At 38.8% G+C, this 25658-nt stretch overlaps 1 protein-coding gene across 13 annotated transcripts in view; it reads left to right on the forward strand.

The window, feature by feature from the left end:
• MCTP1 (multiple C2 and transmembrane domain containing 1) overlaps positions 1 to 25658 on the forward strand; it is a 563412-nt gene that overhangs the window by 367275 nt on the left and 170479 nt on the right. For all 13 annotated transcript variants that reach the window (XM_045166809.1, XM_044948555.2, XM_025294006.3 and 10 more), the window contains one exon: positions 4279 to 4372. In XM_045166809.1, coding sequence (XP_045022744.1) covers positions 4279 to 4372 — 94 coding nt within the window. The remainder of the gene's footprint in view (positions 1 to 4278; positions 4373 to 25658) is intronic.

Here is a 25658-nt window from a genome sequence, read left to right on the forward strand (position 1 = left end):
AGCTTCCTCACAGTAAGCGTTTCCCGCCCTGTAGTTTTCGTGAATCAACAGAGAGGGGAGCTCTTACTCCATCGTTCTCTCTCAGTGAAGCTTTGAAGAAGTCAATGTCTCAGTACCCATGAAGCTGGAAGAAAAAAAAAATGCCTTTCCACTTAAAATTACAAAGCTTGTATTGTACAAAGCTGCCAGGTGTTTAGGAGGCTCCTCTAGACTCCCAGTCATGAAACCAAGCTCTGACTAACAAAGAACTGCCTAATTTTTTTTTAGATTTTAAAATATTCCTGTTTGCTGACTGACATCCTTCCAATAACTGAATTTAATAAAGATGTACCTTATCAGGCTGTGCAGATAACATGAAGTGCTGGTACTAATGCTCTACAATATTCTTCAAACAGATTAGCAGGATGTGCACTTCAGCAAATTTATTCTGGCTATCTGCACCGAATCAGCTGTCTGCTAATGCTTGTACAACTCGCCCACCAATGGTGTTATCATAAACAGTTTAATAGAGGTGACTTAGCAAGGCTAAATAGTATATATTTTTAAAACACCTAAGCGCCTAAGGTATAGTATGACATCTTCGAATATATAATTGCAGTTGTGAAAATAATTTGGCATTTTGGTACCCACCAAGACATATTCTCCTATTCCCCAAAGTGAGCCTCATGAATTAAAACAGTTGTAAAGAAATTAATTCACATATTAATGTAAAAATGATTCTAGGTATTATAATATTGTATTTGATGGATTAATATTTGATACAGTCCCATATGTTAGTATCATACAATGGGCTTAGTAATTAGAAATGATCCAATTACTATTGATTTTTTTCCCTCATTTTGCTACATTAAATTCCTCAAATCTGCCATTTCTACTGAGAATTTGAATATTTGTTTCCATACCTTCTTTCAAATATTAGCTATTATGTCAATAAAATGTAAAATATTATGTGGATGTCCCAGCTAATTCTCAAATTATATTATGTTCAATATACTAAAAAGTGAGCCAACTTTAAATATACGTTTTTTTAGCCCTGAATTTCAAGATAAGCCTAAATCTCCCTTTAGAATCATACTTGCTAAGAAGCTAGTGCACATAATACAGCACATGTTATTATGATTACTCATAGCAATACAAGGACAAACACCTATATTTTAGTGTTTCAGAGTGTTACCTTTTTATTAGATAGATTATAAAGTGAATGAATACTGTATGATGTCTGAAATATCACTTGTTTTGGAGAAACATATAAAAGAGTTTATTTGGAGAATTATCTGTAAGTTTTCTGGTGAGAACTTTGTGTATTTTTTTTTTTTTAAGGTTAGGTTAAACCTAAGAATTTGAGTTGGCACTGGTTGTGGTAGGAAAGTAAGTGGATTGCCCCTACTCTTGCATGAAACAACCCTGAGAAGGCTCTCCCTTGCTGTCATTCAGTGGTTCATTGTGAAGCATTGAAGACCCACAAATTAAAGACATTACAGTGTGAGCCATTATTTGATCACCACGTTCTGAAAAGATGGCTAATTCCATTTTTATTTTTTTTTCCCCTCCTTTTTGGAGGGAGCAAAGCAGGGAAGGTCAATAGGGGGCAGATAGTAATGGGTAGTAGACCAAGAGCGATTGTATGACCTTTTCAGAACGGGGATGCTGAACCCTTGCTCCCCCTTGTCACAGTTTAAAAACCAGAGAAGCTAGTTTAGAGAAGAAGTTGTTAGCATTCCATTTTTATTATGACATTTCACAGTCATCTGATTTAATGTCCCTTGACCGGATTGTCCACCGTGAGACGATGGGCTTGAAATGTTATTTAGAGCATTGATAAAAGGTGAGCGGTTCTAAGATGACAGCGAGTCATAAGGCTGGTGGTGTGACATTAATTTTCTCCATAACAGAGATGGAATAAGACGTCACGGTGACAAGCTGTCAATCAGCACTGGCCCCTCAGAGCATCCCGATGCCATAGGATGGGGTGTTGCCTCTCCCGTAATAGAGCTGAACTGAGATGCTCTCCTGACAGCTGCTGCAGCCATAGAGAAAATATATTATACAGCCTTTCATTAAAAAAATAAAGAGGACTCCTCTCCAGAGCATTTCAATCTTTTCCCATCTATTGAGGGCTGAAAGGATTCACAGCAAATCATAGATTCCTCTGCTATGGAAATTTCTGGCTTCAGAATCCGTCCCGGTTTAGAGGCCTTCTAAAATAACCGTAAATAGCAAGGCCGGAATATCTCTCGATGAAGTATTCCTTAAAGTTATATTTTTTAACTGATACATTTACGTGTTTTGCTTCTTTTTTTTTTTTTTTTCCTCCCCCTTGGAGTTCTTATTATAATCCATGTGTTGCTGGCCTAAGCGGTTAAAATTTGCCATAAATGACTGTCAGCTGACAGGAGAAAATGAAACCTTCAAATAATTACTCCTCTGCATGGAAAGCAGAACTTTGGAGCTCAAGTACCAGTAGCAGTGTGACTCTGCAGTGAGTTTACCAGTATAAAAATGATTCTTAGGCTGCAGATACCTGCTTCAGTCACAGTGAAACTTGGTCTAAATTGTTCCTAAAAATTAAAGGACAGAAACCTTTTTGATAAAACTCCTCTCCGTGGTTAGATTAGGAGACTTACCTGGTCTTTACCAGTCAGTAAGCTCTGAGTTAAGAAGCAGCTTCCCACACCTGACCATTACCACCTTAGGAAGACAAGTCTACAGATCTCTGAATTATAACACTCGGTCTAACATTTCCACTCTTAAACCCTCAATTTACAGGAATTTAAATGGAGAGAGAAGTGCATTTTTATTAAACCCTGTCATCAGGGTAGCTTAAACAGAGTTTGGGTGATAAACAGCTGTTTAAAAACAATAAAAGATTAGGAGTTAATCCTTGTGCTAAACACTCTGTTTTTTTTAACAAAGTTAGGCTATGAGATTACACATCTATCTGTGTTTCCTCCTCTCAGTGTACCAAGGTCAGAGCTTCAGTCTAAACAATGACTAGTCATACAGGGCTGATAAAGTTAATATCGTGGTAAGCTTGTGCTTCTCAGTGTTCTCACATTCTCAACACAAAGATGGGAATGATCTTTAGTAACATTTTAATAGATAACTTTATTATGAGAAACTGTGTTATGCTTTCCAGTTTTAAAGCATATTAAAGATTATGATAAAGCAGTGCCTTTGATTTACTGAATAAGAATACTGATTTTGTCGTGAGAAAATTGCACTGAAGTGCAAATAAACAAATGTGTGTGTGTCCTGTCATTCAATCACGTCCAGCTGTCTGCGACCCTGTGAACTGTAGCCTGCCAGGCTACTTTATCCATGGACTTTTCCAGGCAAGAATACTGGAGCAGGTTGCCATTTCCTTCTCCAGAACAAATGTGCATCATGTACTATTGGTTGATTTTACTCTCTGTTTAAGTTCATGAGAGTTGTGAATTATTTTCTTGGTATCCCTTCTTTTAATTCCTTTAGGTATTACACTTATTCACACTCTACCATTATTAATTCATGAAATTAAATTGGTTTTAGCATTTGAGTCTGATTCTTCTATCAAAATTTCTATACTTTTATACCTACGACAATGACAGATAAATTTACAAATTTAAGAAAAGATTATCCATCACTTTTGAATTTATTTTTAGTAATCATCTTGATTTATTTTAAAAGATTATATATTACCTGAAAGATGTGTGGTGTTTTCTAATATTTAAACCTTTTGAATTAAATATTAGAACATAGTCTTTAACCCTCATCTAGCACCTACAGTTTCCAAAGCTCACCAAGGAGAAAATATAGTAGAAAAATAATTAATTTAATGTTGTCTTACTCCCAAAGCCTTAAGTGTGTGTGTTACTTAACCAACAATCTAAGATTCCTATTAAGAATTACTAGTCTCCAGATCATCATGCCTATAGATAAAAGATTTCCTGGAGTGCTTTGGTAAAGGAGATGGATGGAAGAAAGCAGACATGTCATATTTTATAATTGATTGTTCACTATCTACTGCTAATTACTTATAGAGAAGCAATGTTGTGGTATTCTTTTTACTCTTTAAAAAAAATCTACTTACATAGCAATAATTATCTACACAAATGTATGTGTGTATGTGTACATATTTATGATGGCAGAAAAGGGCATCCTTATTGAAGAAACACAAATATTCCTTGGCTCATTTCAGCAGCATCCTGAGATCAACCATAGCACTTGGTATTTTCTCAGAGCACTCCTAGAGGTGTTTTAGGACCTTTCTTTTCTAATACTGACTTTGGGGTGTTTCAGAGCCCATTGCGGATATTTCACAACCTGAAAGATGTGGGCTTCCTCCAGGTGAAAGTGATCAGAGCAGAAGGGTTAATGGCTGCTGACGTCACAGGTAAGAAACGAGGCAGTTTTCCTTTTGCCTATGTATCAAGCAGCATGCCGGGTCTATAGTTTGATAACTGAACTTTTCATTTCATCTGACTGAATAATCAAAGGAAATTGTAAAGTGTGTTGACCTCACAAAGATTTGCTATCCACCTGATTTTTATACTGTTTCAGCTGTTTAAAAGAAGGGTAACATAATAAAAAATGAACAGTAGAAAGGAAAACAGCTTTTGAATTGTTGCCTTCTCCCAGGTTTAGCCAACATAGTGGTTGTATTTCTTTCAGGTTTTGTCATTTTGGCGTCTCTGGGTAGTAATGATGTATCTTCTCTTAAAACAGTATCAGCCTCCCTCAGCTGATAGTGTAGCGTCAACACTGATAGTTCAAACATGCATGAAATCTCTTACGTAGTTTGCCGAAAAATTTAGATGCCTAACACTCAATTACTTGGAACGAACTTTTGGTATTTGTGTTGCCGATCCAATTCTTTAGTTGTCCAAATTCCCTAGTCCGTCTCAGAGATAATTCTGGATCTAAACTAAACATCTACATTGTTCTAAACTTTTTTTCAAGAAACAGGCCTGTGAAAATGCCAAAATCAATATGATATCTTAAAGCTTCCTGATTTGGATACTGCTGTTTCTATAACATGTTAATTATTTCATGACTTTCCAGAATTATTGTTTTGAATTTACAGCTACGTGAGCATTTCCTTACTGTTTAATTTCATAGGATTTGGGAGGTATTTATACGATTCCTTAAACTGTCCATCTCAAGATGGACAATAAATAGGATTGACTTGACCAATTTTTGTGCAAACTTCCCTGTTCCTGAAAGAAAGTATCCACTTATAATTTGTAGAAATATGCTTACTGTGAATGGCCAGCAAGTTGACCCTTAAAGGGTAGCTAAGTTATTTGAAAGGGAGAAATAGACTTTTCCTACCAAATGAGGCCTTGCGAGCTCATTATATGGTCACTGCTGCCCTTAATTAATGGAACAGAATCAAAATCTAATTAAAAGATCACATGCCTTAAAACTAAAATAGCAGATGTCTATTCCAAAATGACAATATTTTAAATTTTTTAATATTTGCATAGTATTGAGTGACTGTTTATTGTATGATAAAAGTAAAAATGCTGGGACTTTACAGTTTCTTTATGGAAGATATTATCAACTCATTCTTAACCAAGCAGATAATAACTATCAGATATTGTTTCAAGATAGGCATACCTGAAAATAGTGGGAGAGAAGATTGTAATTTTTTTGCACCTATACTGACTTGCTTTTTGTACTAAACAATTAGTGAATGTCAAGTTTATTCACGTTCTATTTTATTTCATGTGTGATTGCAACCAAATTATTCTGGACAAAATGATTTTATTTATTACGAGCTTTCATTATTAGAACCAATAGTCAACATGAACGGTTAACTAACCGGTCTGTTCTTTTTTGTTCACTTTGAACATGAACTTAAACACTAGAAGAGGAATTCAGTCCTGCTTTTACACTACAGAGGTTCTGGCCAGCCTATGATTCCCAGCAGCAGGTAGATTCAGAAAATCATGGCAATGACATTTACCATCACAGGAGGCATCTTCACTTTTCTTGAGTATTTTCTGCAGTGAAGGGGAGCACCCAGTGTTGGGCTAAAAGCATCTGAAGATAAAGACTAAAATTAAAAGTATGTCAGAGGGTATCATGTGTGCGTGCGTGCATGCCAAGTCACTTCAATCGTGTCCAACTCTTTGCGGCTCCATGGACTGTAGCCCACCAGGCTTCTCTGTCCATGGGATTCTCCAGGCAAGAATACTGGAGTGGGTTGCCATTTCCTTCTCCAGAGGATCTTCCTGACCCAGGGATCGAACTCACATCTGTTTATGTCTCCTGCACTGGCAGGCAGGCTCCTACCATTAGCATCAAAGTGTTAAGAACTATCCCTGGATATTTATAGTGGGTACAGTAATTTCTTAAACAAAAATTCAAATCCCATGTACTTCAGAAGTTTAGATACCTGCCCATTACACAAGTTAAATGTAATTATCTGTTTGTGTCTCTTGGAGAGAAGCTGTCATTGCTTTTGAAACTTCATGAATATGCCAATTACTTTAACCCAGATGGCCTATATGCCACTCTGCAAGTTAAAGTACATGTTCTCTTGAAGCTGGAGAAAATAGGTATATTTCTTTCATAATGGTTCTATGTAAATTAGTGTGAATAGCAATTGCCTTTTCCCTAGGGATTCAGTGAGACATAATTTTGATCTGATAAAATGGACTTTAATTTGGAGAATACTAAATAACAGATTCTCCATTTTTTCCTTCCAGTTTTAGGGATATAAATCTAATGATTCCTCATTCCACACTGACCTTATAATCTAATGTGCTCTGAATTGAACAAGAGAGATGTTGAACTATTCAGGGGCAAGAGGATAATTCAGTCTTTGACCTCGCTCACTCTTGGGCCTTTTGTGGTCTTTGTGACATTTGTGATGGTGGCCAAAACCGAGGACCATATATTCAAGTCAGACGTCTGAATATTCTGCCAATTTTTTTTTTAAAAAGTCTTTACTTCTGCAAAGGATAAATGCATACTTACCCTATAAATACATACGTATAAATATGTACTGATCCTTCCTGGTCTTTAGCATGAAATTTGGGGCACAAATAAGCTCTTTGTATACTTTATCTCCTGCTTTTTCAAAGTAGAACTTTAAAAATATGTCGTGCATCTCAGTGGATAATCATAGTCAGGCTCTACAAGATACTTAGCAACAGTTTGAGGAAAGGAAAGAGAATCAGTGGTGCTGTCTACAAATGCTCAAATTAGCATCCATTTAGGACTGTTGTGGATGGAGAGGGGAGGTTTTAAATCCCTGATAGCTTTCTGTGTGAAGCAAAAAATACTTTTGAGCTGATATAAACCGGGCTGTTGCCATAAGATACTTGGTTGGTTTCCAAACACTTTTCCAGACAAGTCCAACAACACAAACTTATATTTGACCAACTTCACTCAATTCTTAAAATATGTTTAATGACCAGAATATCAAGTTAAGCAGCCACAGTTTAAGCAAAAAATTTTAAATTACAATATTTCATCATTTAGCATGAGCACCAGAAAAGAGATTCTGTAATCTTTTAAATAGCCATCAATCTTACTGCAGTTACAAAGAGTTTTTCCCTTTCAAAATGTAAAATTTTTCTTTTGTTACAACACATTCATTGAGAAACATTGTGATACTGTATTAACTCTGTGTGAATAAAGAGCAATTGAGACTCTCTTTGAATGAGTGAGTATAAAGCACAAATTACTTTTTAATGAAACCCTCAATTCTTCTCCTTTCCACAAAAAGCCTATAGCCTTGTTCAGCTGAAGGCTACTACAGTGGGTCACTTCAGTTAAGCCCCTAATAAACTGTTGATAGTTGAGGGTAGTTTTTTCTTTGGTCTCAATGGCTCAGTGTTGGACAGTGCACTTCAAATCATTAAGGTTAATACAGATTTAAAAAAGAGATTAACTCTGGTGGTTAAGGCCTCCATTTACAACTCCCACACATACACATGCATTGAACGAGGCACAAGAGTGGATTGAAATTTCAGTCAAATTGTGGGCAGCCTTTCACAGCCTGAGAAAGTGGCACTCTGGTTTTCAAAGTTGGTCAGTGAAATTCTTCAGAAGGGAAAAAGTTCAATTCACTGAAAAATACTGCGTGGTACAACTTACTTACCTTTCAAGTAACCAGTGAAAAGGTTAATGTCTCTCTGGACCATCAGAGCAAAATCTTCCAACTGTCTGGGCCTGTGTTCACTGGGGAAGAGCCTCCCGCTAAATCAAGTATTCCTTGAAACTGGACAGATTGTGTGGAGAGAAAGACCAATGAGGGGGGAAAATTTTTTTTTTTTTTTATGGTGGTGGGAAACAGTTCACTGTATGTTGGAATTTGTCTTTCCTAGCTTCTAATTATTCTTCTTTGGACAGGGCCTAATTTTTGCTTTCAGCTGAACATTTCTATATTGAGTGAGGCTTTCTTTGCAGAGTATTTAGACCTGGCCTCTTGGTTCTTTCAAGTTCTTAAAGAAGAAAAAGAAAAGGGTTCTTCTCCTCAGCCCCTCCCCTTCATTTTCCCTTGGGTTGTTTTTTTGAGCTCCTGAGGAAGAGGTCACAGCCTCCCCAGGGATACCAGGCACTCAGTTTCAGAAACACTGATATGGGAGAACTGTGAAACCCTTTCAAAAGATGCTCTGCCTTTTCACTGTATTAAAAGGTACACTCATATAAAACTTCTTCACTCCAGGTGAATTGATCTCTCAAATTAATGCACATCTCTTTCAGGAAACAATAGAGGGAGAGCAAGAAAAAAAAAGGAAGAGAGGGAGAGAATTTTACAATTAACAGAGCTGTCATTGAAACAGTCCCACTAAATGAGCATATCTTTTTCCGGAACAAGGCTGTACATCAAGACTTGTGACTCACCAGCCCCCGGAGTCTGGAAACCTACTAGTTATTAAGAGAGATGTTTACTACCCCTTTATTTGCATAGACTTTTCCCATGTTTTTCTTTAGGAAAACTGTCTTCATTGTTGGAAAATATTTAAGTAACAAAACAGCAGAAAAAGACATGCTACAGTTTTTTTATCAGCTTCCGTGAGAGTCTTATTATCTTAAGAAATAACAGTTAGCAGCTCAGATTCATTAGCAGAGCTAAATTTAAGCCCCGTTTGACAGGCTGCCTAGAAAACATTTTGTTTTGCTGTCTGTGGGCTTTAATTAAGATGTGTTCAATTTCAGTCCTCTTCAGTCTAGCCCTACCCCCCCACCTCCTCACCACCACCCCCAACTTGCTGTGTCACAGACCGGCGATCAGACACTTTTAGATGGTCCGGCCCATGACTTTGACCTTCTGCGCAGTCCGGCGTTCCCTGGGGAACCGTTCAACTCATGAGGTCTGATTTCACACTTCCAGGATGCCTCAGCTCTCTTAACAATGACAGGGAGACAAAGCCCTTTAGAGCAGGCCGCATGGGGACTTGTTTAAATTGGAAACCAGAGAGGAGTCAAGGAACAAGGTTATGGGCTACAGAATAGTGCTTTTAATAAAGAGCTCACAGCTCCAGCTCAGCTCAAAGAAGTCTACCTCTGTACAATTAATTGAGCCATTTATCTGGAGCTTCTTAGGCCTCTACTTTCTCACAGATTGCGTGGTAAATATCAGCTAAGAAGCAAATGAGATATGCATGAAATGAATTTTAACACTTTGATTACTGTGCCTCCAGTCTTCATTAAAAGTAAATTTATTTGTATTTCTGACCTCATTATCAGTAGGCTGCCTGCATTTTTATTGGTTCCTGTGATTTCCAGCTTGAGTGTGTCATGAAGGTATATTTTATACAGAGATTTGGATTTATTATTCTCGGTATTTTCCCTGAACATTATGGATCTATTCAGAGAAAGAAAATGAAAAGCTAGCTGTACAGAAAAAGGCAAGTCTGGTCTTTGAAAGTTTTATATACTAAATGCCAAGCACATATGCATCCAAGATATTATCCCTTTAAAAAATTAACTTTTGTGGGTTACTCAAGCAAATTGCATAAGATGGAAGCCATTGTTGCTTGAGTGGCCCTCCAAATATGATAACTCTACTAGAATAGGAGTAGCTATGCTGTTTCTTTTACAGAATTGTAGCAGTTTGAATTTTTAATAGCATAAGCCTTTTATAGACATCATCACATTTAATAACATTGATGATATCTGATAAATGCAGTCTTAGAATTTATGATCTCTATTTAAAACCTATCATTGGAGAAGAGAAAATAGATGTCCTTTAAACTGTACATAGTTCCATTGAAAGTATTATATACAAAATGCAACAGAGTTCCTTTATAATTGTGAATTATCAAGGGTAAAATAATTTACCCATGGGGGGTGGGAGTTATTTGTGGATATCATTCTTAATTTTTAAATCTTAAAACTATATTTCTTGAAACATAAAATCAAAATTTTACACAAAACATATTATAAAGTTCCCAAGAATTCTCTATTTCTTTTCTATAACTTAATGTTTCTATTTGCCTTTTAATAATGAAGATTGTAGAAAACTTTTAAGCAGATAGTATACTTTCTGACACCATATTGCACATAGAAATAAATGTTGCTTCCTTTAGTAATTTTATTTTTTAAAAAGCTAAGTCATATTCTAATTATAGAAATGCAAAAGTATTCTTCTAAAACCAGTTGATAATATTTGTGAGAAGAGTAATTAAAATGATAATTTAGCATAAGGGCAGGTGAGACCTGAGTCTGAACTAGTGTTTTACAGGGAATTGTAGAAATCATGTGTGATTCATATGCTGGTCACATGGCTAGAAGATACTGCTCTGGAAGAATAGGTGGGATGACAAAAGAGATTAATAATTGGGTTTGATATGCTCTAGAGGTGAAGGACTATGGGCTGAAAAAGTGGTGGTCCCACTATCAATGGGAAATGAGGGGAAGAGAAATGCTATAAAATAATTAATTGAGTTCTGTGGAAGTAAGATTACAAAATGATCCTTTGAGTAAAGAAATAGAGAATTGCTGATTTGACTTGGAGGGCTAGCTCCAGGGTTTTACCCAGTGCTTGAAGAAATGCTTTCGATGTTAGAATCATTGTTTAAAATTAAATTATTCTATATATTTTGTTGCATTATGATATAGGTGTGTAAATAAGAAATGAATTTTCTAGAACAGTGGATTAGGGAAATACTGCGGACAGGATCTGGAGTTAACTAGGCTTTTGAAATAAAATCTTATTGCAGGGATATTTGGATGACATGATAGTGTGGTTAGACTTAGAAATGACTAAATGATCCACCCCAAAGGGTGATTATATTAAAGGATTGATGGCAGTGGGAAATGCCACACAGAGGAATGCAGCACTCTATCCCTTGTCTAACCTGTTCAACATATTAACTATTGACTTTGAGGAGATAATTGCTTCTTTATCAAATTTGCTAGAGGCATAATTAATTCATTATATACCAGACCAATATGTATGCTATTTGTATACATATATACTATATATAATATACAATTTATACATATATATATAATCAACAAACTAAGTCAAATAGACTTAGTTCTGCAAAATGAACATTAAAAATTATAAATCAAAAGGCTTGCCTGTGTAAAAAGCAGTGATTTCTTGATTTAACCGTAGAAAATAAAGTCTTTTAATTTGAATCAAGCTTAATCTCCATGAGAGTGAATTATACATACATCAGTTTTGTTACATTCAATCAGAGGAGAATGTTGAAAAGATACTCCCTTCTGGGTTCATCAGACATCCTGGGGTGGGAATTCAGTTTTAGAAGCTACTCTTTAAAGAAGGACATTGACAAGCTAACCAGAATAAGTCCTCGGTTGGTATAGCTGGTGTTTTAAAATCAAGGCCATTGAAACTAGCTCAATGAAAATGATAATGACAGTAATCATAGCAACTAACATTTATTGAGCCCTTATCACGTGTCGGACACTACCCTAAGCCTGATATAAGGATTATCACAATTAATCTCACAACAACCTAATTAGGTATTGTTGTTATCTTCCCTTTACAAAATAGAAAACAGAGATGTGGAAGGTTAAATAACTTGTCCAGATCAACACATGCACACGCACACACACATACTCACGCACGCACATACACACACTCCGGCTCATAAATGGCAGGGCAAGGATGCCAGTCCAGATCTAGTCACTGAAGCCACCAGCTTGTACTAGAGAAAGGAAGATGTTGAATTGATTTTTTGGTCAGTTATCCAAAAGACTGTCACAGGCAGGGTGTTGTTAGGGGTTGGTAAGAATAGTAAAGACCAAGGTTCAATCCAGAGAGCAAACTTTCTTCTAGCACGTTTCATCAGAAAGGAATTTATTATAGAGTTTTTAGTGGATCACAGAATCTTTGGAGGCTGGAAGGGCCTACAAAAACAAGCTCTAAGCCCAACTTCTAAGGGTTACTACAAGAGCTATGTGAAAGAGCCAAGATGTTGCAGGTCCTGCCACCTGAGCCTGTGGGGAAGTCGCTGTGACGGCCCCGTATGCCACTCCCGCTCACCCGCTCTGTGAGCAGTTCGCCCTCTCGGAGAACTGAGCTCTAGTGTCAGATCTCAGGCAGATTCCTCTGATCGATGCGGCCCGAATCACATCTGCAACCCCAGCTTGCAAAGAAGTCAGGAAATGCCACTTGGGCCTTTGTGGCTTCTCTGGTTTCAGGAAGAGACACACTAGGAATAGAATAGATGCTCAGCAAGCCATCCACACTCTCCAGTGCAAGAGGGCAGGTGACAGACACGAATCACATCATCTCGGTGACAGATGCTATCCCTCTTTTTCACCCCTAATCATTTAAACTTAGACAAAAGCTCCAGAGAGACAAAATACAAAATCCCCCCTAATTTATAATTGCCAAAAAATGAATCAGAATATTCCTGTCGAAGTAGTGATTCCCTGTCACTAGAGCCATTGATGCCAGGTTGGTATGACCACCTGGTTGAAGGGGGGGCTTCAAGTCCTAGATGAGCTTTTGAACTTGGACTCTGTTTTCTCTCCTGGGCCTTCAGAATCTGAGATCCTGCAGTAGGTGCCAAGATGAGGAGCAGACCCTTGAATGAGTAGATATTATGTAGATGAGAAATAAAAAGAAAGATATCATTCTAAAGACAAAGGCCTGACAGGTGGCAATTTTCAGTGTTATCGCCTAAAAATATAAAAAGATTTAATCACCTAATATGACTTTTAATTTTTTAAATCTAAAGAATTTTATTCCATTGCAAAAGACCTCTCCAGCTAGTTAATTCACTGAAGTGAATTATTCAGATAATCATCTGAAACCCCATACTCTTCTGTGCAGAATTTAATTAAATATATATTTACTGAAGGCCCTAAAGTGTCTATAAGGACTTGTAAAAACAGAGGAATTCATGATATATTTTTACATTTATTTTAGGCCAAACAACTTTTGTGTTTCTAGTCTAATAGCAAGTCAGATACGTGCAGTTTCTTGTTAAATGTTAATTGAAAATAAAGTCTTTAAATGTTTTTGCCATAATTTATTTAAACTCTTAAAGGTTTAGACATAACTTCTCTACTGCCTCTCCTCATTTTATAAAGCTCGGAGTCTCCTTTGTCTTTATTTTCCAGTTTCTTATCTGTCTTGTTTCCCATTCTTCTATCATAAATTTTGGGCTCCCCAGCATATACCAGATGGTTCACTTCTAGCACTCAAGAATGCACCTAGTTATACAGGATACTATAAATGTTCTTTTGCATCTGATTCTAGATCCCTGGGCTTCCCTGATGGCTCAGCTGGTAAAGAATCTGCCTGCAATGCGGGAAACCTGGGTCCGATCCCTGGGTTGGGAAGATCCCCTGTAGAAGGGAACAGCTACCCACTCTAGTATTTTGGCCTGGAGAATTCCATGAACTCTGTAGCCCATGGGGGCACAAAGAGTCAGGCACAACTGAACGACTTTCATTTGAGCTTCCCTGGTGGCTCAGATAGTAAAGAATCTGCCTCCAGTGAGGAGACTCGGGTTTGATCACTGCATTGGGAAGAACCCCTGGAGGAGGAAATGGCAACCCACTCCAGTATTCTTGCCTGGAGAATCCCATGGACAGAGGAGCCTGATGGGCTACAGTCCTTGGAGTCAAAAAGAGTCAGACATGACTGAAGTGACTTGGCACAACACTAGATCCCAAGGGAAATAAATTCATATATACATTAAACTTTATTTCTGTTGCTCTTAGTCATGGTTCTCAAAGTGTACCTCAGGAACCTCTAGGAAGTCCCAAGACCCATTTAGGGATTTGCGAAGTCAAAACTCTTTTATAAATAATACTGAGATATTATTTGCTTTTTCTTACTGTCATTCTCTCATGAGTATACAATGGAGTTTTTCAAAGGCTGCATAATATTTGATCACTCTAATGTTAATATTAGTCCCTTGGACTACAAGGAGATCCAACCAGTCCATCCTAAAGGAGATCAGTCCTGGGTGTTCATTGGTAGGACTGATGTTGAAGCTGAAACTCCAATACTTTGGCCACCTGATGCGAAGAGCTGACTCATTTGAAAAGACCCTGATGCTGGGAAAGATTGAGGGCAGGAGGAGAAGGGGACGACAGAGGATAAGATGGTTGGATGGCATCACCAACTCAATAGACATGGGTTTGGGTGGACTCCAGGAGTTGGTGATGGACAGGGAGGCCTGGCATGCTGTGGTTCATGGGGTCGCAGAGTCGGACACGACTGAGCGACAGAACTGTACTGAACTGAATGTTAACGTCATGAATTTATTATTGTTATTTCCAAATGAATATCTCTTATTGTTTAATTCAAGTATAGTTGATGTAATATTATATAATTTATAGGTGTACAATATCAGTTCAGTTGCTCAGTCATGTCCAACTCTTTGCAACCCCATGGACTGCAGCACACCAGGCCTACCTGTCCATCACCAACTCCCAGAGTTTACTCAAATTCATGTCCATTGAGTTGATGATGCCATCCAACCATCTCATCCTCTCATCCTCTGTTGTCCCCTTCTCCTCCTGCCTTCAATCTTTCCCAGCATCAGGGTCTTTTCCAATGAGTCAGCTCTTCGCATCAGGTAGCCAAAGTATTGCAGTTTCAGTTTCAACATCAGTCCTTCCAGTGAATATTCAGGACTGATTTCCTTTAGGATTGACTGGATGGATCTCATTGCATTCCAAGGGTTTACAATATAGTGATTCACAATTTTTAAAGGTTATGATCCATTTATAATTATTCTAAAATATTGGCTGTATCCCCTGTGTTATACATCATTGTAGCTTATTTTATACATAATACTTTATACCTCTATCTCTATATTGCCCCTGCCCCCTTCCCTCTCATTGCTGCTAAACACTAATCTATTCTTTGTATCCGTGAATCTGTTTGTTTTTTGTTATCATCATTAATTTGCTGAATTTTTTATATTTCATGCATGGTATTATACAGTATTTGTTTTTCTCTGACTTATTTCACTTAGCATAATACCTTCCACATTTATTCATATTGCTGCAAATAGCAAAATTTCCCTCTTTTTATGGTCAAATAGTGTACCACCTGGTGATGTCCATGTGTAGAGTCTTCTCTTGTGTTGTTGGAAAAGGGTGTTTGCTATGACCAGTGCATTTTCTTGGCAAAGCTCTATTAGTCTTTGCCCTGCTTCATTCCGTATTCCAAGGCCAAATTTGCCTGTTACTCCAGGTGTTTCTTGACTTCCTACTTTTGCATTCCAGTCCCCTATAATGAAAAGGACATCTTTTTTGGGTATTTGTTCTAAAAGGTCTTGTAGGTCTTCATAGAACCGTTCAACTTCAGCTTCTTCAGTGTTACTGGTTGGGGCATAGACTTGGATTACTGTGATATTGAATGGTTTGCCTTGGAAACGAACAGAGATCATTCTGTCATTTTTGAGATTGCATCCAAGTACTGCATTTCGGGCTCTTTTGTTGACCATGATGGCTACTCCATTTCTTCTGAGGGATTCCTGCCTGCAGTAGTAGATATAATGGTCATCTGAGTTAAATTTACCCATTCCAGTCCATTTGAGTTCGCTGATTCCTAGAATGTCAACATTCAATCTTGACGTCTCTTGTTTGACCACTTCCAGTTTGCCTTGATTCATGGACCTGACATTCCAGGTTCCTATGCAATATTGCTCTTTACAGAATCGGACCTTGCTTCTATCACCAGTCACATCCACAGCTGGGTATTGTCTTTGCTTTGGCTCCATCCCTTCATTCTTTCTGGAGTTATTTCTCCACTGATCTCCAGTAGAATATTGGGCACCTATTGACCTGGGGAGTTCCTCTTCCAACAACACAAGAAAAGACTCTACACATGGATATCACCAGATAGTCAACACCAAAATCAGATTGATTATATTCTTTGCAGCCAAAGATGGAGAAGCTCTATAAGGTCAACAAAAACAAGACCAGGAGCTGACTGTGGCTCAGATCATGAACTCCTTATTACCAAATTCAGACTGAAATTGAAGAAAGTAGGGAAAACCACTAGACCATTCAGGTATGACCTAAATCAAATCCCTTATGATTATACAGTGGAAGTGAGAAATAGATTTAAGGGCCTAGATCTGCTAGATAGAGTGCCTGATGAACTATGGACTGAGGTTCTTGACATTGTACAGAGGACAGGGATCAAGACCATCCCCATGGAAAAGAAATGCAAAAAAGCAAAATGGCTGTCTGGGGAGGCCTTACAAATAGCTGTGAAAAGAAGAGAAGCAAAAAGCAAAGGAGAAAAGGAAAGATATAAGCATCTGAATGCAGAGTTCCAAAGAATAGCAAGAAGAGATAAGAAAGCCTTCCTCAGCGGTCAATGCAAAGAAATAGAGGAAAACAACACAATGGGAAAGACTAGAGATCTCTTCAAGAAAATTAGAGATACCAAGGGAACATTTCATGCAAAGATGTGCTCAATAAAGGACAGAAATGGTATGGACCTAAGAGAAGCAGAAGATATTAAGAAGAGGTGGCAAGAATACACAGAAGAACTGTACAAAAAAGATCTTCACGACCCAGATAATCACGATGGTGTGATCACTGACCTAGAGCTGGACATCCTGGAATGTGAAGTCAAGTGGGCCTTAGAAAGCATCACTACGAACAAAGCTAGTGGAGGTGATGGAATTCCAGTTGAGCTATTTCAAATCCTGAAAGATGATGCTGTGAAAGTGCTGCACTCTATATGCCAGCAAATTTGGAAAACTCAGCAGTGGCCACAGGACTGGAAAAGGTCAGTTTTCATTCCAATCCCAAAGAAAGGCAATGCCAAAGAATGCTCAAACTACTGCACAATTGCACTCATCTCACACGCTAGTAATGTTCAAAATTCTCCAAGCCAGGCTTCAGCAATACATGAACCGTGAACGTCCAGATGTTCATGGTGATTTTAGAAAAGGCAGAGGAACCAGAAATCAAATTGCCAACATCTGCTGGATCATGGAAAAAGCAAGAGAGTTCCAGAAAAACATCTATTTCTGCTTTATTGACTATGCCAAAGCCTTTGACTGTGTGGATCACAATAAACTGTGGAAAATTCTGAAAGAGATGGGAATACCAGACAGCCTGACCTGCCTGTTGAGAAATCTGTATGCAGGTCAGGAAGCAACAGTTAGAACTGGACATGGAACAACAGACTGATTCCACAATAGGAAAAGGAGTACGTCAAGGCTGTATATTGTCACCCTGTTTATTTAACTTATATGCAGAGCACATCATGAGAAACGCTGGACTGGAAGAAACACAAACTGGAATCAAGATTGCTGGGAGAAGTATCAATCACCTCAGATATGCAGATGACACCACCCTTATGGCAGAAAGTGAAGAGGAACTCAAAAGCCTCTTGATGAAAGTGAAAGTGGAGAGTGAAAAAGTTGGCTTAAAGCTCAACATTCAGAAAACGAAGATCATGGCATCTAGTCCCACCACTTCATGGGAAATAGATGGGGAAGCAGTGGAAACAGTGTCAGACTTTATTTTTCTGGGCTCCAAAATCACGGCAGATGGTGACTGCAGCCATGAAATTAAAAGACGCCTACTCCTTGGAAGGAAAGTTATGACCAACCTAGATAGCATATTCAAAAGCAGAGACATTACTTTGCCAACAAAGGTTCGTCTAGTCAAGGCTATGGTTTTTCCTGTGGTCATGTATGGATGTGAGAGTTGGACTGTGAAGAAGGCTGAGTGCAGAAGAATTGATGCTTTTGAACTGTGATGTTGGAAAAGACTCTTGAGAGTCCCTTGGACTGCAAGGAGATCCAACCAGTCCATTCTAAAGGAGATCAGCCCTGGGATTTCTTTGGAAGGAATGATACTAAAGCTGAAACTCCAGTACTTTGGTCACCTCATGCGAAGAGTTTACTTATTGGAAAAGACTCTGATGCTGGGAGGGATTGGGGGCAGGAGGAGAAGGGGACGACAGAGGATGAGATGGCTGGATGGCATCACTGACTCAATGGACATGAGTCTGAGTGATCTCTGGGAGTTGGTAATGGACAGGGAGGCCTGGCGTGCTGAGACTCATGGAGTCGCAAAGAGTCGGACACGACTGAACGACTGGACTGAACTGAACTGAACTGAGTGTACCACATTCCATTGTGTAAAACATCTTTATCCATTCATCTGTTGATGGACACTAAGTTTGCATCTCTATCTTGGCAATTTTCAATTAATGCTACCATGAACGTGGGGATACATGAATCTTTTCAAATTAGTAGTTTGATTTTTTTCAGATATATTACCTGGAGTGGAATAGCTGGGTCATAGGGAAAAGTTATATTTTTAGTTTTTTTGAGAAACCTCCATATCATTTTCCAGAATGGCTGTAGCAGTTTATTTGTTTATGCATTTGGCTGCAGCAGGTCTGAGTTGTGGCAAGCTGGATCTAGCTCCCTGACTAGGGATTGAACGCGGGTCTCCTGTATTGAGATTTAGAGAGATTTAGCCACTGGGCCACCAGTAGAGTCCTGACTATACCAGTTTAAATTCCAAACAACAGTATATGAGAGTTCTTTTTCCTCTACATCCTGATTACGTTCCTCTAAATTTGATTACAGAAATGATGACAAGTGTGAGGTGGTATGCAATTATGCTTTTGATTGGTATTTCCTTGATGATTGGCAGTGTTGGCCATCTTTTCATGTGCCTATTGACCATCTGCCTTTCCTCTTTGGAAAAATGTCTATTCAGGTATTCTGCTCATTTTGTAATCAGGTTTTTTTTTTTATATTGAGTTGTATGAGATGATAATATATCTTAGCTATTAACTTCTTAATAGTCATATCATTTGCAAATATTTTCTTCCATTCAGCAGGTTGACTTTTCATTTTGTCAATGGTTTCCTTTGCAATGCCAAAGAAATGAAGTTTAATTAGGTCCAATTTGTTTATTTTTGCTTTTACTTCCTGGCTTGAGAAGACAGATCCAAAAAACGATATTGCTATGATTTATGTCAAACGCTCTTCTGCCTATGTTTTCCTCTAGGAGTTTTCAGTCTTACATTTAGGTCTGTAGTCCCTTTTCCATTTATTTTTGTGTACGGTGTGAGGAAATGTTCTAATCTCATTGTACCCATAGCTGTCCAGTTTTCCCAGCACTCTTCAAGACTGTCTTTTCTCCATTGTATATTTTTGCCTCCTTTTCATAGATTAAGCGACCATAGGTAACTGAGCTTGTTCCTGGGCTCTGTGCTCTGTTGCATTCATCTATGTGTCTGTTTTTCTGTTGCATTCATCTATGTGTCTGTTTTGGGCCAGCACTGTGCTATTTTGATTATTGTGGCTTTGTGATATAGTCTGAAGTCAGGGAGCATGACTCCGTTCAGGTGTGTTCTTCTTTCCCAAGAATGTCTTGGCTATTCAGGCTCTTTTGTGTTTCCATTCTTATTTTAAAATTATTTGTTTTAGTTCTGTGAAAATTGTCTTTAGTATTTTGGCAGAGATGATATTGAATATGTAGCTTGCCTTGGGTAGTATGGTCATTTTGATTTTTTCAGCCCAAGAACACAGTATGTCTTCACATGTTCTCAATTTTAATTTCTAAAATGGTAAATTTTGATAGATATAACCCACTCACAAAAAAAAGCTCTTTGAGATCCTCAATAACCTTTGAGTTCCTAAAACCAAAAGGTTTAAAAACTGTTGCTGTGGGGAAATGATTCTCAGTTGGGAGATGGCAGTATTGCCCCCTCAGTATTTTAGACATCTGTAGGGGAATTAAGTTGCCACAGTGATTGGGGAGCACTATTTGTATTGGGTGTTGGGGATACTAATTGTCTTTTAAAAAATTAGACAGTAATAGATAGTGACACTATTAGACAACTAGACATAAATAGCGAAAATTGTCCCAGGTCCTACATGACTAAATATAGACACTAATATAGCTTTAAACTCTGCTTCATGATCATCTGACTCTAGATTGTACCCTTAAATACATATTCTTTGCTCAAGTCTTGTTGATGGCTGCCACGTAACACCAAAGACCTTAGAATTACCTCCAAGGTACTTCATGGCCTGGTTCCCTGTTACATCTCTGGCCTGTTATTCTTCCCGTTGCTCACTGTGCCCCCCTATCAGAGTCCCAGAGGACACCAGACTTTCTCTGTGGCTCCCCCCACTGCCTGAGCACTTTTCTCCTGATATCCCCTTAGCTGCTTCTTCAGTTCCTTTAGTCCTTGGCTTAGGCTTCCCTTATCAATGAGGTCTACTCCAGACACCATAATTAAATATATAAACTGTGACCTTCCCCACACTCTTCAAACCCCTTATCTTGCTCTACTTTTCCATCTTCTGTTAACATACATCACTCTAGCATACCATATAATCTACTTATTAATTATGTTCAATATTCATCCTCTTTCTCCTCCGTCCCCACTGCAAGCAAGTTCCAGGAGAGCAGAGACCTTATTTTGTTTTTCATCTGTCTGTGAATCAGTCAGTCATATCCAACCCTTTATGACCCCATGGATTCTAGCCCGCCAGGCTTCTCTGTCCATGTGATTCTCCAGGCAAGAATACTGGAGTGGGTAGCCAGTTCTTTCATGACCTGGCAAAGAGTAGATACTCAATAAATATTTGTTGAATAAATCTTTTAACAATAAAAATTTGTTAAATAAATAAATGTATGACTTAATTGTATACAACTTTCTGTTTAGTCCTCTGAATAATAGCATTCAAACATCATATTAAATGTTGAAATAACTTATGGGTTGGTCTTATATTTCAGAATAGTGAGAGGAGGGCATTACAAAATCTTCACTGTGAGGAAAGACCCACTGGACCAAGAACCACAAAGTTAGAGGACCCATTTTTTCTGCCACTATGACACCTGCTTCATGCCTTAACTAAGAAAAGAGAAGCCCTATTATTATTACCCGAGCCAGACCCAGTGGGAACCTAGTGATGAGTGTCAGCTAATGTAATTATACCAACCAGATGTTTAAAGTATATTGAGGGCAGTCAATGAAAAAAGCTAAGGCCAAAGCCTCACCTCCAGTGATAAGGAGAGGATTGGAAGATGTCTCCAATGTAGGCTGCTTTTTATTTTGGTGGACCCTCTGGGATTCCCTCAACTATAACCTTGTTATATGCTAAGATTTAATTCCAGTTTATAGAAAGATGGCAACCTTGATTATAATTTTTTAAGATTAATTATAACCATTTCGAGTTGTGGCAACTGAGGAAGTTAAACCAATGAGCTTGATTTGGGCCAGGTAGCCCCAAATAAAAGGCCCTTGTGGGTATGAATTGCTTTCACTGCTACTGAAAGCCTCTGTGTTTTAAGAGACATGCCAACAAAGAGGGGGTCACAGGGCCTCCACACGCACATGTTTTTATAACACATCACACCCAGCAAACGGCACTCCTTGTCCGCAGCCAAAGGACCTTGGACAAAGCCCACCACTGATGGATTGGGACTGACTTTCTATTCTGGGAGCAGGAATATCATTCAGTATTTCTTGAGTGGCTTCAATGTTCAAACCAGTTGTCTGTATGCACTGGAGTCATCTGCTTGCCCACAAAACAAGGGTGGTGCTGACTTTCCCACAGTTCTTTGTAAATATGTCAGTGTGGTGACCTCAGAGAGCCAGGGCTAGGAGTAAGAGAGAATTAGCAATGGCACCCCACTCCAGTACTCTTGCCTGGAAAATCCCATGGATGGAGGAGCCTGGTAGGCTGCAGTCCATGGGGTCGCTAGGAGTCGGACACGACTAAGCTACTTCACTTTGACTTTTCACTTTCATGCATTGGAGAAGGAAATGGCAACCCACTCCAGTGTTCTTGCCTGGAGAATCCCAGGGACGGGGGACCCTGGTGGGCTGCCGTCTATGGGGTCACACAGAGTCGGACACGACTGAAGTGACTTAGCAGCAGCAGCAGCAGCAGCAGCCAGTCAGTGCATCCTGTTTAATCCTGACTGCCGGTTTGAAGATTGCCAGAAGAGATGCCCACTGGAGACTTTTCTGACGTTTGTTTTTATGGTTATAGGAATGTCTTTCCACCATAAGAAGAGCTGAAGTAATAAAGTAGATGCTTCAAAATCTGTTACAGGTTTATTTTTATAAGTCAAGGTGAAATAGTCTCCTCCTAATTTTAATTCTCTTGGGAGATTTTCTTCGCTATAAAATTTCATAGAAAAAAAAAAAAAAAAGATAGCCCTTAGTATTAAACCAGATTATGGAGAAATGCATCAGTCCTAACATAATATTTGTAACTATCTATCGCATGGGCTTCCCAGGTGGCCCAGTGGTAAAGAAGCCACCTGCCAATGCAGGAGACCCAAGAGATATGGGTTTGATCCCTAAGTGGGGAAGAACCCCTGAAGTAGGAAATGGCAACCGACTCCCATATTATAATTGTTATATAATATACATCTGGGTTTTGTGTTACAGAGACCCTATTAAAGGGATATACAAATAGATTCAAACTAAATATTCCTTAGCACAAATCTGAAAGTCCTTCACTTCTAAAATTGCTGGTGACAGAGGTGTAATTCTCCATAGATCACCAGAGTCATCTCCATCGGGAAAAAGTCTTCATTTTCTTTTCCCCTTCCTGTTCTAAACTTAGAGAATGATACACTTCCTTTGCACTCTTCACTCACTTTTATTACAGCACTCACAACCCTGCATTATTATTGTGTATTTATGTGTCTGTTGTGCCTACTAAATTGTGTGTGTTTTGAGAGCTGGACTGTGTCTTTTAAAAAAAAAAATGGGCTAAGGGCTACTTTAACCCATTTGTTTTATTTTAGATTAATACTCATTTTTTAGAGCTGTCTTAGGTTTTTGGACTATGCCTTAATTATACTTAGAATTCTGGGGAAAGACAAGCAGACACTCGATAAGTAATAAATAGCTTCAAAATATATTTCTGCAACTCTCTAGAAATTGTCCACATGGAAAATGGCCATGTTCTCAAAGAAGGCGAAGATTCTCTTCTAGCTGTCATGGTGGGTAACACAGTCAACCCCACTGCCCCATCCTCATCCAGCACTGCTGCGATTTCTCTCTTGCATCCAAACCAAAATCTCCAGTTTCCTGCACTGGAAAGGAGAGGGATGGGCACTTTTTATCTAAAATAGTGAAAGTTAAGGGAGAGCCGGTTGGTACCTACAGGTCTGCTTTAGTCTTCCGACAAGAATGAGTAAGAGGTGAACAAGAGATTATATAATCTTTGTTCCCAGACACGCATGCTCTTCAAATAGCCCCAAACGGCTGGAAACAAAATACACTGCAACCTTGGATGCTGCCTTCATTCCTTGCTCTCCTAGCCTGATGGTATCGAATAAAATGATAACAGGAGCCAGGTCTGCCTCGCTCTCTGCTGCTGCTGCTAAAGTCGCTTCAGTCGTGTCCGACTCTGTGCGACCCCAGAGACAGCAGCCCACCAGGCTCCCCCGTCCCTGGGATTCTCCAGGCAAGAACACTGGAGTGAGTGCCTCGCTCTCTAGAGCTTTGCAAAGTACAGTGCACTCTGCAGACATCAATGCTGCATCCTGTAGTCAACGCCTCTCCTCCAGTACCCTCAGCAAGCAAAGCAGCCTAGGGCCTAACCAGAATGATAAAAGCATGAAAAGAAGGAATAATTAAGCAGATAATGAATGGTTAGGCCCATCACTGGTATTTCTGTGATTGTTTTTGTTTGTTTAAGTGGCGTCTAATCAAGACGGCAAAATTTAGGAACTGAAAAGCCAGTCATTTAAAGCATCATTTAGCAAACCAGATAAGCACGTCAACTATGTGTAGCCGCTCTTTTAAAACAAAACTGTCGTGCGGGCTTTCTAGTAGTAAGCTCATGGTATTTAATATTGTATGTTTACTTTTATTTTGGTTGCAATTGCTGTTAATTTTTAATTGCCCTTGAATCATGCAATGGCAGAAGGATACTTTCTAAATTAGTCAAAAATAGCATAGTGTGTAAAGACCCAATGTTGGCATCCACACTGATAACTGTAAAAACATAACTTTTTAGAAAGAAAAGATGAATGGAAGCTAAAGATAAAATGGCCTTGCCTAAATGTTCCTCTTCTGAAGGCTAGAAATAGCTAGTCAGAGCACTTTGTTGAATACTTATTGTCCTTGCCAAAAAGAGACTGACTTGGGTAAGCGCAATAGATTGTTTTCCATTTCCAAATAATAATATCAGGCATAATAGATTGTTCAATATTGATATCTGCAAATTCTGTTGATTCTACCATCAACATATATCCAGAATCTGATCGCTTTATACCACCTAGTTTATTGTAATATCCTCCTAACTCTTCTCCCTTATCTCCTTCATGGCCCTCCCTCTACCTTATTTTACAATGCACGATACTGGATTCTTGGGGCTAGTGCACTGGGACGACCCAGAGGGATGGTATGGGGAGGGAGGAGGGAGGAGGGTTCAGGATGGGGAATACATGTATACCTGTGGCGGACTCATTTTGATATTTGGCAAAACTAATACAATTTTGTAAAGTTTAAAAATAAAAAAAAAAAAATAACAAATGGCAGCCATCAGATACTGTTGCATCTCAACCCAGATCCCTCCAAAACCTTTCCCTAGCACTTAGAATGAAAGCAAACTCCTCCAGAGACTGGCCACCCTCCCCGTACCTCTCCGACTATGTCATCTACTACTCCTTCCCACTCCCCATCCATTCCTCCAGTCACACTAGCTTTCTGGAGATTCCTGGAAACACCAGGCACAGTCATTTCTCTGGCCAAGGGTCACTCTCTTGCCTCTTTCATTTCTTTGCCCACTTGTTGCTTTCTCACTGAGACCCCCTCTGGCTGTCCTTTTTAAAACTGTGCATATATAGCAGCACTCCTTACTTCCTCATTGATCTTCTCAACTTAATTTTTCTCTATAGTATTTAGCCCTTTCTAAAATACTCTCACTTTCTTAAAATACTCTAACATGTTCTTATCCATTGTCTTTCTTCTTCAATGCAAACTCTGCATGTTCAGTGGTTTTTAAAGTTGTTTTATGCATGTCTGTGTCCTCAGCACGTAGAAGATGCCTGGTATATGGTAAGCGATAAGCATTTGTTGAATAAATGAATCTGCAGACAAGACATCACCCAGCCTTTCCATGGGTGTGACTCACTAAATACTGAGATATGGCATGGCACAGTTGAGGCTTCCCTGGTGGCTCAGATGGTAAAGAATCTGCCTGTAATTCAGGGGACCTAGATTCGATCCCTGTGTCAGGAAGCTCCCCTGGAGA

This window comes from Bubalus bubalis, chromosome 9 (genome assembly GCF_019923935.1).
Source record: "Bubalus bubalis isolate 160015118507 breed Murrah chromosome 9, NDDB_SH_1, whole genome shotgun sequence".
In the NCBI taxonomy this organism is placed as follows: domain Eukaryota; kingdom Metazoa; phylum Chordata; class Mammalia; order Artiodactyla; family Bovidae; genus Bubalus; species Bubalus bubalis.